The following is a 19,233-nucleotide window of genomic DNA, read 5'->3' on the forward strand; positions in this document are numbered from 1 at the left end:
CCCCAAAATAGGTGTGTGTGTGTGTGTGTGTCCGTCTATGTGTGTGTGTACACACATTCGAGCATATGTGCATTCACATGTACCATGATGTGTGTGTGTGTGTATGTGTAAGTCAGTTCTGTTCTTTTATTATATAGATCCCCAGGCTCAAACTCAGGCCAGTAGGCTTGGCATCAGGTATTTTTACCAACAGCTATCTCACTGGCCCACATCTGCTTTTTCTTTACTGGAGTATAATTGAAGTACAAGTGTTTCAATTGACCTGACAAGGTTTGTAGTCAATCAGCTTTTGCCCATGAAATCACCAGCAAGTCAAGATTTCAAATATTCTGCCACTCCAAAAGTCTCCTTTTGAACTTTAGCTGTCCCCACCACCTCTGTCCCCAGGCAGCCTCTGCTCTACTTCCTGTCGCTGTGGATTTTGCACTTCTTGTGTCCTGTATAATTGAATTACATTCTTTGGAGCTACTGCCTTGCATAATGACTCTGGGGTTCCTCTGAGTTCGTGCATCAATAGCCCTATTTCTTTTTTGCCCAGTTATTCTCTGTTGTGGGAATATTCCAGGTTTGGTGGGCACCTAGATTGTTCCCTGATTGGGGGCTGTTAAAGATTCTGTGGATATGCCACACCAATTCTTGAAGAGCTGGGTACTTCTGTTCTTCTTGGGTAAATGCCTAGAGAGACAGTTGCTGCATAACAGTGCTAATCTTTCCCAACAAAGTTTGTCCTCAGGGTTAGGGACACCTTTTAGTGGTTGGTTTAAGGTTGAGGGGATGGGGAGATATTTTATGGAATTAGGGGTATTTTCAAAAAAAGGGGGGATTAACTGGTTTGATGGGATGATTGGTATTTGTGAATTACTGTTTTTAGAAAATTGTATTGGTACTGTTTCTTGATTATTGATATATTGAATATTGAATGTGAGTGTTTCTACCTCTATTTTTGTGTAAGAGTATGCTTATAACTTTGTCTATATTGTATTGATACATCTACCATATTACAATGTACATTTCTACCTCTGATACTATTTATATAATAACATTGTTTACATTTGATATGTAATGACATTGTTTACAGTTGAAGATCATTGTCTTCATATATTGCGCAGTTGTTTTTTCTCTTAGTCTTCAAGTTAGATAGGTATTGAGAATTATATGTTTGTCATATTTATCTTTAGGTTAATCAGGTTTTTTAGATACATTGAGATTATATTTAGTATAGATAGTATGATCTTCAGCCTCTTCGAAGAACTGTAGAAAAATGGCCTTTAATCTAACCTAGAATTCTGTGCCAATGAGACACAATTACTCCTGGCAACACCACTCTACTCCCGAGAGAACGTTGAGCACCAAAGACTGGGTTGTTTCCAGGTTCTGGCTATTACAAATAATGCTGCTATGAACATAGTTGAACAAATGATTCTGTAATATGATAGGGCATCTCTTGGGTATATTCCCAAGAGTGGTATTGCTGGGTCCTGGGGTAGGTTGATCCCGAATTTCCTGAGAAACCACCACACTGATTTCCAAAGTGGTTGCACAAGTTTGCATTCCCACCAGCAATGGATGAGGGTACCTTCCTCCACAACCTTTCCAGCAAAGGCTATCATTGGTGTTTTTGATTTTAGCCATTCTGACAGGTGTAAGGTGATATCTCAAAGTTGTTTGATTTGCACCAAAGACACTCCACTGGGAGCTTGTCCTCTTGGCAGAACTGGCCTTTGGGTTAAGAAAAGCCCATACCTCAACTACTGACAAAGATACAGAATATCCAGAAGTGGATGAAACGAGATTGTCTTATCTTGCCAAGACAGGGTAGGATAGTTCTAAGAAAGTTCCTTGCCTTTAATAACGGTATATCAATTATGTTAGGCCTTAGCCAAAGTTGGTTGACTCAACATTGCAAACGAGACTTTGGGTGATTGCCCAGGTAGTCAGTTGTCTCTGTCAATTGTTGCACATTTTGGATATCTCTCGTTTGTTAGGTAATATTAATTCCCTTCTCAGATCTTTGACGGAGTTGAAGATTAGATAATTGTAGTTACTCTCTACATTATTTAGATTCTTTGAAATAGAATGTTTAGTATATTTTTTATTTGTTCCTATTGTATATAGTTGTATATTATTTATTCCTATTGTATATAGTTGTATTTGGTTTGGCTCTATCTTATTTAGACAAAAAGGGGAGATGTAGGGGAGACCCAGCCAATCACCTTGCTAGCAGGGGGTGGGGTCCCCCGAGGATATTTTTTACTTATAAAGATTGCAGGCGTGCTCCCAGCCGCCCCTTCTGCTTTCCTGTTCTCCACAGGAACCTCTGGTTCTGTAAGTCTATTTTCCCCATTAAAGCTGTATATATTTTTACCATCTGTCTGCATTCATTTACGCCGCTACACCCGCAATGAAAAATCAATAAAATGTGGTCCATTTATACGCTTTAATATTACTTAGCCATAGAAAACAATGAAGAAGCAAACACACACATTATAATGAGAATGAATCATGAAAGCATTCTATTTTGTAAAGGCAGTTGGTGCACCATTATTCATGTTTCCATACATTCAGATGAAATATTCATAACAGGTCAATCCACAAGGGTAGAAAACAGGCCTTCAGTTTCCAACGGCAAAGTAAGGAGTTTAGGAGAAAGTGCACATGTCCCTTTGGACAGTGAAAATCTTTAGGTCAAGAAGAAATGTGCAGTGTCATGACTAGCAAATGAAAGACCGCTCACTTTAAATGACTGATTATGTTATGTTAGTTAGATGTCACTTTTAAAAAGTAACAGCTCATGGGTTTGTTGCTGCCTAACATTATATAAAAACTGGGGAAATTGGGCCATTGGACAACTCCTCAAAACCAGAGAGGCCTCAAATCTGAGATTCCCTGAGATCCCAGAAAGTGTTGGGCTGCTGATTCAGATGGCTGATTTGTGAAGTTCTGACAATAATGGGTCTTTTTTGCTCTCCTATCCTTTCCAAAATTGGATCCACTCTGACTGCTGTGGTCTCTTCTAGATGCATAGTGTGGGCAATACTGATAGTGAATAATCAGGAAGGTTTATTTTGTGCCACAATTACGAGGTTTGGAAGAGGGAGACCTAAGAAATGAGGTGAAGGGATGTTGAAGGCGGCCTCTCCAGGCAGGCATTGAAGCCAGGTCAGTCTGTCTATGAGTGAGTAGTTTCTTGAGCTATATGAAGTGGTGGACAAATGACCTCTTGGTTCTCCAGATGCTCAGACTCTGAGAACTTTTCTGTGATGTCTGGCAGGTCCTGGAGTCCTCTTCTAGACATTTGGACTACCAGGCCCGAATTTTGAACTGAAATTCTTTGTTTGGGGAACCAAAAAGACTAAGAACTGTTTGGATTACCAATGGGGTCAGGAAACTGTCACTATTCTAGCATGGGAACTTGTATTTTTCCTGTCGTATATTAAGTTTGGGCTGGATGATGTGAGACTTTGAAGGAAGCTAAATAAAAGTATATTTTTCCAGGCACATTTTTTCCCAGACTGCCCTAGCCAGGTATCCTCCCTTCTCAGAAAACCTAACACAGAAGTGCTGAGAAATGCAACAGAGCCACACAACTAGTAACCATGCCCTTCATGCTTGCCTGAGACTTTTCACACATTCCTCCAAAATATCAGATTGTAGCTAACTGGTGTATTTTTTATCAGTTTCTTCAGAAGTGTAGGCTGAATATTCTGTCCTGCCAGCCAACTCCCAAATAACTACATAGAGGTTTATTATTAGTTATAAATGCTTGACCAATAGCTTAGGCTTTTTCTAACTAGCTCTTATAACAGCCCATTTCTATTAATTTACTTGCTGCTCATGGCATGTTACTTCATCTTGTACTATCCTCCTTTCTCTGTGTCTGGCTGGCAACTCCGACCTTCTTCATACAAGAGAACTCTCTCTCCCTCTTTGCCCTCAAGTCCCACCTAACCTCTTCCTGCCTAGCTATTGACCATTTAGCTCTTTATTAAGCCAATGAGAACAACACATCTCCACAGTGAGTGGAAAGATTGTTCCACAGCAAAGGAGTGATTTCTAATTCTCATAAGCATTTTCTGTCCGGGCAACAACTTCAGTGTTCCCAGCAAGGTCACTACAGAGAAAGGTTTCTTGCCTGTGGAGCCATTGGCTCCTGGTAGGAACCTATATGACTAAGGCCCTCTTCCCACAGGAGGCTTACCATGGGGGCTGAGAAATCAAATCCTTCCAAACGTCACCGGGACCGCCTCAATACAGAGCTGGACCACCTGGCCAGCCTGCTGCCATTTCCACCTGATATCATCTCCAAGCTGGACAAGCTTTCCGTCCTGCGCCTCAGCGTTAGTTACCTCAGGGTGAAGAGCTTCTTCCAAGGTAGGACTCTCATGTGGACATTGTCTCCATCTAAAACTAACTAAATCTCACTTGTGCCATCTGAGTTCACTTGAGTCCACTTAGGTTACACTTGTACATTGCGAGGTCTGTTCTGGGTTACCCTGGTCCAGCTGGGTTTCTCCTGGACTCTGTTGGGTCTTACCTGGGTCCACCTGAATTCAGATAGATCCAACTTGGGCCTAGCTGTGATGAGACACGTGCATAATGAGTTATACCACCATGCAACCCCCTGCCCGTGCATCTAGGCGGGAAGATCCTAGGTTGTGGGCTGACTCGTTTGTGGGATTCCTCTGGCTCCAGGTCAACAGTAGCACACTTGCTCCAGGGTTTCTACACACTTCACTGGGATGATCCTGGGTTCTCTAAGTGACCAGATCCAGGACAACTCTGAGGATGGGGGCTTCAAGGAATAAGGGAGTCATGCCCAGGAACAGGACAGCTCTGAGGGAGGGGATCCAGAGAATAAGGGGATCTATTCTGAGGGAGAATAGAACTGCCATATGTAGTGGCTTTCATTTGTATTTTAATAAATAATGCTTCCCTGACGATCAGAAAAGTAAAACAGCCACACTGGCCAGCCTAACAGACCATACAACAATGACACACACCTTTAATCCCAGTAGCCACACTAGTTTGTCATAGAAACCAGGTTGTATTGGTGCATGCCCTTAATCCTAGAACTAGAGAGAATTATAAAACAGAGGAAACAGCTCTCAGGCACAGTCTTATTCTGAGGTTTCCTGAAGGCATGTCACCATTTTCAGACTGAGGTTGAAGTAAGAGGCAGTGGCTGGCTGCTTTGTTTTTCTGGTCTTCAGGTTGAACCCTAATTTCTGCCTCTGAGTTTTTAATCAATCATGCATCAGCCACAGACAGGAGGTCTAGTGTCCACAGTTAACCTTGTTTTCACCTTGGATACCACAAGGTGGCTCAGGAATAACTTTGTATGCTCTGTCAGGCAGACTGATCTCCTGCCACCAAGCTCTAGCAAAGTCTTTCTGCTCTCTACAACATGTGAGGCCCTGTCTTCTCGGAGTCCAGGGGCTCCCTACATCATGAAACTCCAATCCACCATGGTTTAGAGATATTTTGTAATTTCTACTAGCTGTACTGAACCCTCAAGGATAGAAGGGTCCTGGACTTCCTGGCACACTGTGGGTTTGTTCCGTGGAAGAAGGGCAGGGAAAGGTGCCTGTGAAGGACTAGGGTGCGTGGTCAGAGACAGAGCCCTTCTCTGTGTTCAACATGGTTTCTACCATTGGTCTGTATTGAGAATTATACCCATGTTCTGCCACATCATCTTGTTTCCTTAGATATCCAGGTTTTGGTTTCCTTGAAATCTTGGGTATCTGAAGGACGGAAGAATACATAGGGCTTGAAGACATAGATAGGATGGGGAAGCTTCCTTTGTTGGAATGTGGGGGTGATGCTCCCCAGCTTCTGCATTATGTGGCAGTCAAAGGTAACAGATTTAAAGAGGGTGGAAATCTAAATGGTTTGTTTTCCAGTTGCTGACTTATCAGGTTAGTTTCATGGTTACATGTTCTGATGGAGTAGGCGGTATTACTAGACTCTGATAGCTCTACCCTCAGTGTCCTGTTGGCATGTGGTGTGTTTGCAACATAAGCATCTGCTATCCTCAGCACAACCCCAGAGCCCTGGAGAAGTTTTGCTTTCCAGGATAAGGAAGATGCCAAGTAGAAATTTTGTATAGTGCCTGATCATCTTGATACCCTTGCCTAAGTTCTTCCACAGGCACCCCTGAGTCCTGGCTAGTCCCAGCCTTCTTGAATACCATACCACAGTGGAACTATGACAATACATTTTCATTTTGCTATCTAGAGTTTCTATTTTTACACACAAAAATATTGCTTTTAGAAATTTCCCTCCACTCTAGGGCTGTCTCCCATAGAACCCCTATCTACTTTGGGGCCTGCTGGCAACTCTTAGTTCTAATGGTGCTGCATTCAGTTTGCCTCTGAGGTTTGAGTGTTTTTCTGGGGCATTAGGGTGGGAAGAAATTGAGAAAATCTTTCAAAACATGCTGTGTCATCCTGATCTTGTATGGGTATGGGAAGCTAGGATGGAATTGAAGCTCCTGACTTTGGTTTCTACAACATGCCTAAAAGTGAGAAGTGTGACCAAGTCATTTCCCATGCTCCCATGAGCATTGTTAGCAAACCTCAAGGGCAGCCCCATGTCTAGAACACTCAGATCAGACTGGGGCTGCTGCCCTGAGTAGAAAGACTCTGTCCAGAACTGAAAATGGCTTTGTTTTCTGTCCTTGCACTGACACAGCACTCTCACACACACTTGACTTGGCACGGAGATGAAGAGTGGTCTAGTTTTGTTCTTTTGCTGTGATAAAATATTCTACCCAAAGTAACTTAGGACAGGAGAGGATGTGTTCAGCTTATAATTCCAGGTCACAGTCTGTTGTTGAGGGAAGCCTAGGCAGGAACTTAAGGCAGGAATTTGAAGGCAGGCCCACTTTCTCTTCCACGTAACATTACCTTCAACCAAGGAACCCATTTTACAACCAAAGAAGCATGGTAGGAATTGTGGAGGACGCTACTCAAATGCTGGCTTTAAGACTGGCCTGTACTCAGCTAGTACACATTTAGGGATCATCAGCCTGGTGATGGAGCTACAGTGGACTAGCCAGAGCTTGTTGGCCCACAGGAGATCTGCTCCTGATGTTTCTGGCCAATTCCAAAGACTGCCCAAGAGTTTGTATAAATGCTCAGTTGTAACTCAGAAGTGAAGCAGTTTGCCCATTTTACCATCATTTTCAAAGTTCTGAGTTGTGAATGCAGCACTACTTGTGGTTGGTCTTCCCATATCACTGAAACCTGAGGATCCCACTGTGCTGAAATGAAGTGAATTCTCAGGGTCCACAGACTTTCTGAGAGTGTTGTGGCTTTTGGGGGAAAGATAACAACCTTTTAAATTTCTGTACTACACATGTTTTACCAAGAATTCTGAATTTTGTGATTCCCCTTAAGCTGTACATAGAGAAAAAATTCTAAAATTTTTCCTGAATTCATTTCTAACTATGTGAATAGAAAAAATGAATCTACAAAAATTGGATTTTAGTTTATGCTCGTTGACCCAAATGAATGAGTTAATTTCATTAAAATTGTCATAAAAGATCACCCCTGAAAAGGACACGATCTGGAAACTCCAAACTCAGAGGGTGACAGTGACGTGAGAATCTATTTGGAACATTTAGGTTGAGGCAGTGGACTATTTTAGTTTTGTTCATCTGGTCTCTGTGTAACGAGGCCGCATGCTTTCATAGATCTTTACTTCCACCATCTTCTGTGGGTAATGGTCAGGGCTGGGATTTTCCACTTTTATAAGTTTTTCTATCCACAAAAGGGGAGATTTGGGTGAAGAAAAAAAATAGGGAGTGTTTAGAAGAAACAGTCTTGTCCTATTACAGGGCAGGGAGCAGAGATGGGTCCTCCCATGCTTACGTTAGGCTGGATCCTTGGATACGTAGCACTGAGGATCAACCAGAAAATTCTGAGAAACCCTGGCCCCATTATTACAGTCTAGAAATATCATAAGTTGGCTTGTTCCAAGCCTCCCCAGGGACTCTTTGCTGTCACCAGGACAAGGCCCAGGAAGACCTCCCAGGAGTATAGAGTCTCAAGCACTGATATTAAAGATCACGCCCAGGCCTGGTTCAGGGACAACATCTACCCAATAAGTCATTAGAATGACAGCATCCTTCAGACGAGCCACTCAAGGGAGAGGAGGTGATCCTAAAATCCAAAACAAATAAGAAAAAGAGGCAGAGAGGCCTAGCTTCATCTCTCATAAAAACCTAGAGATTTTTCATGGCTACTCTTCTGCTACTGCTGTTGTTTCCTCCTCCCTATGGCCCATGCTCACCTGGGATGGAATCTGGGACCTTTTGCTGATTTGTTTTGTTCTCAGCCTAACACACCTTCCCACACACTTCTGGATGTCTTAGAGTTCCTGCCCAAGGTCAGCCCTGGTCGCTGTGCTCATTTGAACTGAACAGGCTCCTCTGCTTCATGTTAATCCCAGATGGATAAATATAGACACACCATGACATCACTAGGTGTGACCTGGGACCTAGAACTTGGGAATACAGCATCTATTAGCATGTAAAAATCAGGAGTACCTTGAGACTGCTAATGATTTTGGATACTCAGGACTGATGTATACAATTATTAAACAAAATCTTACCTTTTCTTCTGTTCTCACCGAGGGATTACTTTTTTCCTAATGGTCTTTGTTATGGGTTAAATATTTGTGTCCTCCAAAAATGCATATCTTGAAGCCCAAATCTGCTGTGTGATGGTTTTTGAAGGAAAGTAATAAAAGTTAAAGAAGATCCCAAAGTTGTGGCTGTGATCTTTCAGGATTATTGACCTTATGAGAGGAACACAAGAACCCTCTCTGAATACAAACCTGCAATAGCCACTCATTTGAGGACATAGAAAGGTATGTGTTTATAAGTCAGAAAGGCCCCCTAAAGGAGCCCAAATTTGCTATCATTTTGACCATGGCCTCCAGCCTTTAAAGCTGTGAGAAGATAAGTCTCTGTGGTCCAACCTGCCCAGCTAGTGATAAGTACTGAGAAGTGGGATTCCATTGAGACAAACACTGAGATGTGCAAGAAAGGCTTTGGAATTGAATGCAGGAGCTCTAAGATGTATGCTGGGGCATCTGTTTGCTGTTACACAGTTGTTAGTGCTGATCCTGGAATATTAAGAAAGGAGGAGAGGTGCAGAGCAGGCTCTTGATGTCTCAGAAAACATTTGTTATATTGAACAAAATTTAGTATAAACGTGTGCATTAGTGAGTTAAGAACTCACTAATAACTGTTAAGAACTCAGCAGGAACAAAGATCTGGTTTTGGAAACCAGTGGAAATGAGAGTCTTATTCATAAGTTGTCAAAAGTGCAGCCTGACCATGCCTTACTGTTTTGTCCAGAGTAGAGCCTGCAAAAAGATGAGGTCAGACATTCAACAGAAGAGATTTCTCAGTAGACTACTGAAGGTGCTCCTTGATGATTTCCTTTACTGCCTATTATAAAATATGTGGAATGATACATTGAAAAAATTAAGAGAAAAGGAACCAACTTAAAAAGTTGAAAAATCCTTAGCTTACTCATATTGTAACAAGTGAGAGAGGAGGCAGCGGAACAACCACTTGTTAAAGAAACTGTGTGGTATGAACCACGGATTTAATCAGCCACCACAGGAGGAGGAAGAGAGAAGGGGTATACCAGCAGATATTTCCATCTCAGCAAGAGGAGATAGGGCAGTATAACAAAGTAATTCCACCAACAACATGCATTCACCAGCAATAAAGGGGTAGTATGACCCGAAGACAGTCCAAAGTTGCTGTGGGCTGAGGAAGCCCACCTAGAGCTTCGAATCCAAGATATTTCTCAACTCCAATATCTAACTGGATTTACCTTGCTGGGTTTTAGCCTTTCATGACATCTTTCTTTCTTTTCTTGATGTCTCCCTTCTGAAACTGGAATTCGTCTTCTATGCACTCTGCCACTGTGTCTCCGATGTACACACATGGTTTGAGCCGCAGACTCACAGCTTGGGGAATCTGCTCAGGGGGTCTATCATATCTAGGTATCTCCCCATGTGAGCAGATGATGCTGAGATGAGACTTTAGTTTTAGATGTTAGAGTATATGTTGATAGGATTTATATTTTTTGTTTTGAGACAAGCTTTTAATGACCGAGCCATCTCTCCAGTCCATGTTAAGACTTAACACTTAGGATCAAATAGCTTTCACAATTATTGCTAGTGTATGAAAAGATCAGGCTGATTGTTTTTGAACTGATTCTATTTTCCTACCTCTTTTTGTTGATTTCAACAGATCAACGTAACCAATTAGAGACAGCCTTGATCAGTCCCTCTCTCCTTCCATCTCTCCTGTCTCTGGATTCTTTCCCAGGACATAAGGAACTGAGGTTTGGGTTCCCTTCTAGCTTTCCCAGCAGACCTCCCTGTATGGTCCTCATTCTGACTCCGGGAGGATCTGAAACAGCCTAGGGCCTTGCTGGTCACTTCTAGGCAGGGTATATTAGTATTCTGTCCTACTGTCCAAGCAGGCTAGCTTGGCTATTTGTACAAGTCTAGTGATACAGTTAAAACATAATGCAAGTCTCTAATGAAAGAGCCTCGGGTGGAAGGATGAACCCCAATCCCACTCCTGTACAATGATGTTGCTGTTCCCGATCCCCTTAGTAGGAGTAGAAGGGGATAAGGAAGAAGGCCAAAAACTGTCCTGTGTGTCTGGTATGTCTCTAATGCATGAACTGACTTGTGGAGCCCATTCTCTTTGTAGAGACACCTTGCTCAACCTAAGTATGGGAGTGGGAGGGCCTTGGTCCTGCCTCAAAGAGGTGATGCAACAGGGTCAGCTGGCTTCCCAAGGGACACCTTACCTTCACTGAGGAGTGGGTGGGAGTGGAGTGGGGGAAGGTGAGGGAGTGAGAGGAGAAGAGAAAGGGGGAACTGGGCTTGATATGTTAAATGACAAACAAACAAATAGATAGAAAGAAATGTGGTTTAATTTTCAAAAGAAAAACCAGAATGAGAAAGCATAATCAAAGGAAAAGACAAGAAAGTAGTAAAAACTCAAATAGGTACAATAAATACAAAGCATAAAAGTCCAATATATCACAAATTATAAGAAATATAAATAGAATAACAATGCCAATTAAAGGATATTTTATTTTATAATATTGATGTTTTATAATTTTGATTTTTACAAAGAGCACATGTAAAGTCTAAGGGTTTAGAAAGAAAGAACAAAAGATGGAAAGACACACTGAGGAAACCCTACAGAGAGACTTATGCCTTTGAGTCAACGTCCAAAATTTTCTTTGAAGTTAAAAAGCACTGGGGAGAAAAAGGGGATGAGTCACTACATAATTATTTAATGATTTGTTTTGTCAGATGAATAAGATAATTTAAAATTTGTGTGTTCCTAATAACTTCAAAATCTATAAAAGAATCATTGACAGAATTATAAGAAAAAGACATAAGTTTATCATCAGAAAGATTAATTTATGGAATAAAAAGTAGAAGAGTAAAACTTATAAAAGATGTAAACAAGGCAAAAATAAGGTTAATCTAATGGACAAACATAAAGCACTGGACTCCCAAGCTACAAAGTCCTAGTCTTCTCAAACCTGCATGTAGACTAAAATGTTGAAAACAGATAATCAGTAAAGCAAATCTCAACAAAAGTCAAAAGACAAAATCACAAAAATCTTACAGTGAAACTCCAGGGAAAATTAATTAGAAATCATTAATAAAAAGATAACCTGGGTGGGAGGTGATGGCACATGTCTAATTCCCAGCTCTCAGAAGACAGAGCAAGTTCCAGGACTACCAGGGCTACACAGAAAAACCAAAAAGGAAAAAAAAGAAAAAAAGAAAACCTGAAAACTAGAACTGCTAGTACCAGAGAAGAAACAACAAAGGAATATTGTGTAACATAGGAGGCTCTCTACTGACCAAGTCAGGACTGATTTTGGCATTAAAATGATTTAACTAGTAATAGCTGATAACTCTATGAATAAAAAGGGTTTTATTAGCGTACATTAGTATAGATGAATGAATTAAATAAACAGTGAGAAGATCTCTCTGTAATATACTACTAGCCAATAAAGGTAGGTGAGGCGAACATAAAAGAGGTGAGCTATAAGTCATCATTCAGTGGCCATTGAGCCGTAGTTAATTCAGGCAAATAATACCAATAAATACAAAGAATAATGGTAAAAGTGTGGTGAGATATGGGATTTTTATAGTCTTAAACAAAATATCTTTTTGTGTTGATGGGGGAAAACATAAAGGAGAGAATCAGTACTCATTGTCCTTAGTGGTTGTATTTGATCTTCTGAGAGTACCTACGTTAACACTGTGTATCACACCCAAGCACCAGGGATCCAAGGCAGAGGAGTGGACAGCAGTGGCTGTGGAGAGCAGGACAAAACAGCTCTCAGCAGGGCTTGGACAGGGCATACACAGGGAGCAGGCATAGGAGAGATTTCCTGGCTTGTGGGAAAATTTGCAGCCCAAATTCCTGGAAACTATTACCTGCAAACCTTTATTTCCTTCAGTTATTTTTACTTTTAATTAGAACTTTTAACTGGAATATAATATTTGTGCTTATTGGTTGAGCAAAATATGTATCATACTTATAGTGAAGCATATATAATGATCAAGTTAGAATAATTAGCTTTTCTCTTTTTGTCATTAGAACTAACACATTAAGTATAGTAATAGTTTTGAACCATTAATACATTTTTGAAGTGAGTCTTATTTGGTAATTTTCTTTCTTTTTAAGATTTATTTTATGTATATGACTGTCTTGCCTCAATACATGTCTGTGTACCACATGTATGTGGTGCCTTCAAAGGTCAGAAGAGATCATTGGGTCTTCTGGAACTTGAGTTACAAATGGTCCTTTAGAGCTACTTCCTGCTTCGAACTCTATTTTTATAGCCATTGCCCACCCTCTCTATTTCTCTTCACACTATCTTTCCCATCCTATGAATGACCTTTGTTCTCTCTACTTTTGTGTTAGCAGCACTTTTAGCCTCCACAAATAAATGAGGACATGAGGTAGATTCAGTGTTTGGCTTCTTTCATTTAATACAATGACACCCAATTCTGTCATTTTTTTTTTTTTTGGTAAACAATAGCATTTCATCCTTTTAATGGATGAATAGCATTTCACAATGTTTATTTATCATATTTTCCATATCCATTAATTCATCAGTGAACATCTAGGCTGATTCCATATCTTGATTATTATGAATGGTGCTAAAGTTGATGTTTCTTTGATGCATTCGTTTTCTTTGGGTGTTAACTCAGAAGTGAATTGAGGATTATATCATATTTCTTATTTTAGTTTTTAAAATTACATTTAAATTTTTATTTTATATTACATTATTCTCCCTTCTCCCCTGAGGTGTGGGGGAGCATTCTTCCATCATATGTACAATGTAGGTCCTGATGCAAACTCAGGTTGTTAGATTTGGCAGTAAGCATTGTTACCCACTGAGCCATCTTGACACTTGCCATTTTTTCTATGCTAATATCTTAAAGTATTTCCCCTATGTTTTCTTTTTATAGTTTCATAATTTGGGGACTTAACATCTGGTTTTAGATCAGGTCTGAGTTGATGCAGAGGGTGAAGGATAGGAGTCAAGTCTCAATCTTATAAATATGGGTAATTCCTTGTGAACTCAGATATAACCCCACTGAGTCCTTTAGGGATATCAGACAGCAGTGTCTAAAGTGTTTCCTGATTTAGACCTCAGGTATTATAGAATGAATTTGCTTTGGCAGTGGACATGGGATGCTGAATGATATAAACTCAGGACCCAGGAAGAAAGTACCAGTTGCTGATCATGTCAGCTTTTGTTTCTGGAAGAGGTGGTGCTCGGGGTGTAGACCATGGAGGATGTATCCCTGTAACCCACCAGAGGAGCATTCTCAAGGGGAATAAGGAGGTGTCCTAGCCTAAGGGAAGTACCATAACTCCTCCATCTTGAGGGAAGTCCCTGGCAGCTTGAGCTCTTGTCCCTTATGCAGGACACTGCTTAGGCCAAGACACTGTGGGGCACCGTAATGCATTGCACAGTTGGCCTGGTTGGGCTGATGGAGCTGCAGCTTTCTATGTTAGTGTGGTTGATTATCAGTGGACCCTTGAGATGGGGACATACAGGGACTCTGTCTCTAGAACAGGAAGATTCTGAAAAAGACTCTGTTCTCAAGATAGTATGTTACTAAAGCAGCCCAAATTCCAAGATAGGGAAGATAGGGCCAGTCCATGAAATCAGGTGATAGTATATGTGGCCTCTCTCCAGCCAGGGCTGCTGGTGTCGAGGGTGCTCTATTCAGCACGAACTCTGTTAACTATTCTTTCAGGAAATGGGCCATGACCATGTGCTCCACTCTACTCTCACTCCCGCATCCCAGGTTTCTGAAAGACTGACATCTCCCATCCAGTAGCCTGGAAATACAGATGTCTGTTGGGGTTCTGGTTCTTTCTTAGGGTTTAGGTAAACACTTGGGCCTATTTTTCTAGCCATCTTGGTATTGTTTCATCCAGATCTTTTCTCAAAGGCCATCCCTCAGATGGTTTGCCTGACCACACTTTTGACATCACCCCCTCATTCCCAAGTCACAGTAGAGCTTCTCTGACTCCCTGCTCAGTGTTTCTTCTTATGTTTGGCTCACATGTGGTATCTTATTCTCTGCTGTATAAAGTCAGGGATAGGTAATGACAGGTTGAATGATAGGCTGAAAGGGGAAGCAACTACAGGGAACAAGAGGATATATCTTCATAAGGACCTGTGTATCTGACATTAAGATATCAGGATGTTTTACTAAATTCAATCTGTGTCTGTCAATCACAATTACAGCAAAACCCTGATAGGAGCTAATGACCTATATTAATGTATAGATTTATTTTTGAGTGTTTGTAGTGTGTGTGTGTGTGTTGCTGAAAATTGAACTCATGGATAACCAAATGATTTACTGAACTTTCATCCTCCATCCCACACTAGCTCAGAATTGAGAAATAGATGGTTATTTATTTAGGGGTAGACTCACAAATCAGAATCCTCTGTTTGAACAGAGATCAGAAAACAAATCCCACAACTGGAACAGAGAGGTAGGACTTCCTACAGCAATCAGTTCTTGTTTACAAGAAGATTATATACTCTCCCTGACTTCTAGGGCACCCAGTCTGCGCTATCAGAACAGTATCTAGCTGTAGGCCTTATTCATGCTCATATTCACACCCGAGCATCATGAAATTATGAATTTAGTACACCTTTGACTTTAAAATATTTTATTTTAAAACACATTTTTTGTTGTTATTGTTTTACAAAACACTTCTTGAACCCTCACTGATATGGGAGAACTTTCTCTTGCTATTGTTTGCTGAAACATTTCTGATAAAAATCCATGAGAACACCTAGTTTTTGCTATACCAGAGACTTTATATCATGAAAAAAATATGGATCTGCATTGTGCCCAAATTATGTTCTTCCTTCCTACAAAGAGCTAGTTTGGTTTTTATCCTCCACAATGACAGGTATTTGAAGGCAAGGGTGGTGTTTCTCCTTTGAAGTTTGCATGGAGCTACACAGAGCCTGTGGGGAGAAGTAAAGCCCAAAGCAAGGAGTTAAGAAGAGATGGGGACATAGCTGCCTTTTGACTAGTTCTCACTGGCTCAGAGGAAATGCATTTTTAAAATTTTATTTATTTATTTTACATCCCAACTGCAGCCCCTTCTCCTTCCTCTCCTCCCACTCTCTCTCCCCACCTTCCCTCCACCCTCCCTCAATCCACCTCTCCTCTATATTTGCTCAAAAAGAGGCAGGCCTCCCATGGACATCAGCAAAGAGTGGCTATCAAGCTGTCTTGAGATCAAGCACGAGCCCTGTACCAGACTGGACAAGGCAATCGAGCATGAGGGATAGGTTCCCAAGAGCCAGTCAAAGCACCAGGGACAGCCCCTGCTCCTGTTGCCAGAAGTCCCGTAAAGAGACCAAGCTACACAAATGTCTCATATATGCAGAAGGTCTAGGTCAGTCCCATGCAGGTTTCCTGGTTGTCAGTTCAGACTCTGTGAGTTCCCATGCGCCAGGCTAGCCATTTCTGTGGGTTTTTCTGTGATGTCCCTGACCCACTCCCCCCACCAGATTCCTATAATTCCTCCTCCCTCTCCTCAGCAGAACTCCCAAGCTCTGCCCAATGTTTGGCCCTGGCTCTTTGAGTCTTTCCTCCATCAGTACAAAATTGATTGAAGATTCTCTGCAGACAACTGGGGTAGTCACCAGTTCAATCGCAGGGGATGGCCAGTTCAGGTTGTGCATCCATTGCTGCCAGGAGTCTTAGCTGGAAGTGGAGGCTTTATGGAGTCTGGTATAAGTCTGCTACAAGGGAAACTCCCACAATTTGGCCACAATTTCCTGAGAAACCACCATCTTGATTTCCAAAGTGACTGTACAAGATTGCACTCCCACCAGCAATGGAGGAATGTCCCCCTTGCTCTACATCCTTTCCAGAATAAGCTGTCATTTGTGTTTTTGATCTTAGCCATTATGACAGGTGTAAGATGGAATCTCAGTAATTTTGATTTGCATTGAGGAAATGCATTTGTGTGTGTGTGTGTGTGTGTGTGTATGTTTGTTCCTTTGTGAACTTTTTGGAAGTGTGAAATCTTTAATGAAAGTATTTTAAAAATCTGGAAATTATACATCAAAAGCAGCAACTTACTATAATATACAACTTGAGCTATGCTTCAATTTTTTAATATTACATTTGGGTGAATGTTTATTCGTGTTTCGATGTTTTTTCTTGTTTGAGGGACCGAACAGTGAAACGATATTTTGAATGATAAGTGGGCATTGCAGAGATCCCAAAGACTAGTATTTGGTAAAGTCCCAGGTAAGGCACAGCTAGCAGCTAGACTGGGGTGATGGGGCATATTCCTATTAAACTTGTCTAACCTCTTTAGAAGGCTGGAGGAGAAAACAACATAAAGGATACTGGCCCAGTGTGCAGCTTGGAGTCTGGAGGTCAGACACAGTATCATTTTATCCCAGAACTGGCCTTGGACATATATTCTTCACGGTTCACTAGAGAAGCAGATAAACAGAGGCAGGCAGTATGAGGAATTGGTTCATGTATCATGGAAGCTGAATCCATGGGAACTCCTGGGAGATGAATGCTGTGACCCAGCCTAGGTACAAACAGAATCAGGAGCAGATGTAAATGAGAGGCTATGTTCCAGCTCACCCAGAGGCAGGAGGAAAGGGCGAATTTCTCCCTCACCAGTGTCTGTGTTCTTCGGGCCTCAGCAGTTGGGAGATACCACCCACACTAGGGAAGCTGTACCTGCCTCCCTGGCCCCTGATTCAGATGCTACCCTACCTGAAATAACCTCAGACATTGGAAGCTGTGTGACTGGGCAACTCACACATACTCAAAGCAATGTTGGTCATGGCCCCAGGCACTGTCCTTGTTAAAGTAGAGGCCAAACCTTGGTTGTGGATCTGTTCACTCAAACATCTGAAACAAGTCAGCAAGAGGTTCAGACGTGTCCTTTCCAAAGACTCTTGGATTTTCTCCAAATTAATGAGATTCCATGCATGTGGCAGGAACCCTGTGTCCGGATCCCCAGTAGGCACATCACCATCAGGCAATCATCAGACTGCCTAATGCACAGATGAGCACATGCATTTAGCACAACTGAACATCCTAGATGCACAAAAGGGCTGTGAGTATCACAAGACTGTGGAACCAATGGCTACTGTCTCCAGGGTATCCCCTTCGGTCCTGAGACACTCTCAGGGAACCTGTCCATATCTAAGCAATTTCACTTAGGGAGCTTTCTCAAGACAGGGTAGCCAGGAATCCAGGGCTATCTTTCATGTCTACGTGTTCCTGCCTTCTAGAACTGCTGAGTGTTCTACCAGCAGCCTGGCAGCTGAATACCTTGAAAAAGCTGTGATGTACCTGTGGGTCTGTTGGTCCTTACACCTTCTTCATGTGAAGTAATATGTGGGACAGGTTTTGACTGGTAGAACCTTGAAGCATAGCGTGACCTAATACAGGACCCGGACAATGTGTCATTCTGTCTGTCCATACTCTGTCTGCCCTGCTGCTTACTTTGGCATTATGTTCACAGTAGACTGTGATGCTGTAGACTGAATCCTGACAGAGGCCTGTTCTTCCCAGCTGTAGTTCTGGGACTCTAAAGTAAGTTGGTTTACTGAAATTCCAGTCAGGTCTCCTTATTCGCCAGGAGGTGCTTCAGAGATTTCAACTGTCCAGGACAGTCCAGGTTGCTGCCAAGAGATTCTGGGTGAGTCCCGAGTGACAAGTCATCTCTCTTCTTTTCTCTCCTCTTTCTTTCTTTCTTTCTTTCTTTCTTTCTTTCTTTCTTTCTTTCTTTCTTTCTTTCTCTTTCTTTCTTTCTCCCCCTTTGCTTTTCTTTCCTATCCTTTTTTTTACCCTTCCTTTCTGCTCTGCCTGGGACCCACATCTCTATCTATTGACAATCTAAAATAAACTTTACTCAGCCTTGTAAACACTCAGAAAACTTTAGCCAAAATTCTGGAACATCTCTCTGCTCCAGCTGGCTTGCTCAACTTTGTCTCTGACCATAGCAAGTCCAGGAGAAAAGTAACTATAGAAACGACTGTCCCAATGGTCAGACATACCACTCAGGTATAGGAATTGACATCACTGAGCTGAGAGAAAAGAGAAAAAAAGGGGTCGTTTTTCAGGCATTACAGCACTACCCAGGAGTAGAGATGGTTCTGTCTTCTTGCTTCTCCTCCACAGAGAACATTTGACCCCCAGCAATAACTGGATTTGTGTGTATCTAGCATCCAGAGAAGGGATCCTCCTTGCCTGCTAAGTGTGGAGAAAGGGAAACCTTGCCTGCTAAGTGTGGAGAAAGGGAAATATGTTACTAGGAAGTTGAGTGTCCAGGATAGCCTGTACTCGCTGCATTGCTGTGTGTAGCAATTTCAATTGTCTCCATGGTAACTCTTCAAAATCTTGCTGTTCCAAATAAACTACTTCAAGGTTTTAGAAAATAAGAGAAGTGAAAGATTCGTTGGCTCCAGTTGATTGTGACCAATTGAGGACTCCTTGAAGTGCCCCTTTAAATCTCAAAAGTGACTGTGTTTCCTGGGGTAGGGATTTACTGATCTGCCTTGTATCTACAGTTGTGGGGGAAAGACTAGGGTTGTTGACAGGATTACCTGGATTTTAGGTCGAGCTGGGCACAGAGCA

At 41.8% G+C, this 19,233-nt stretch overlaps 1 protein-coding gene across 1 annotated transcript in view; it reads left to right on the forward strand.

Moving 5' to 3' along the window:
- Ahrr (aryl hydrocarbon receptor repressor) overlaps positions 1 to 19,233 on the forward strand; it is a 69,489-nt gene that overhangs the window by 11,882 nt on the left and 38,374 nt on the right. The window contains exon 3 of the mRNA XM_057790086.1: positions 4,190 to 4,371. Coding sequence (XP_057646069.1) covers positions 4,190 to 4,371 — 182 coding nt within the window. The remainder of the gene's footprint in view (positions 1 to 4,189; positions 4,372 to 19,233) is intronic.

The sequence above is a fragment of the Chionomys nivalis genome, chromosome 15 (genome assembly GCF_950005125.1).
Source record: "Chionomys nivalis chromosome 15, mChiNiv1.1, whole genome shotgun sequence".
Lineage (NCBI taxonomy): Eukaryota > Metazoa > Chordata > Mammalia > Rodentia > Cricetidae > Chionomys > Chionomys nivalis.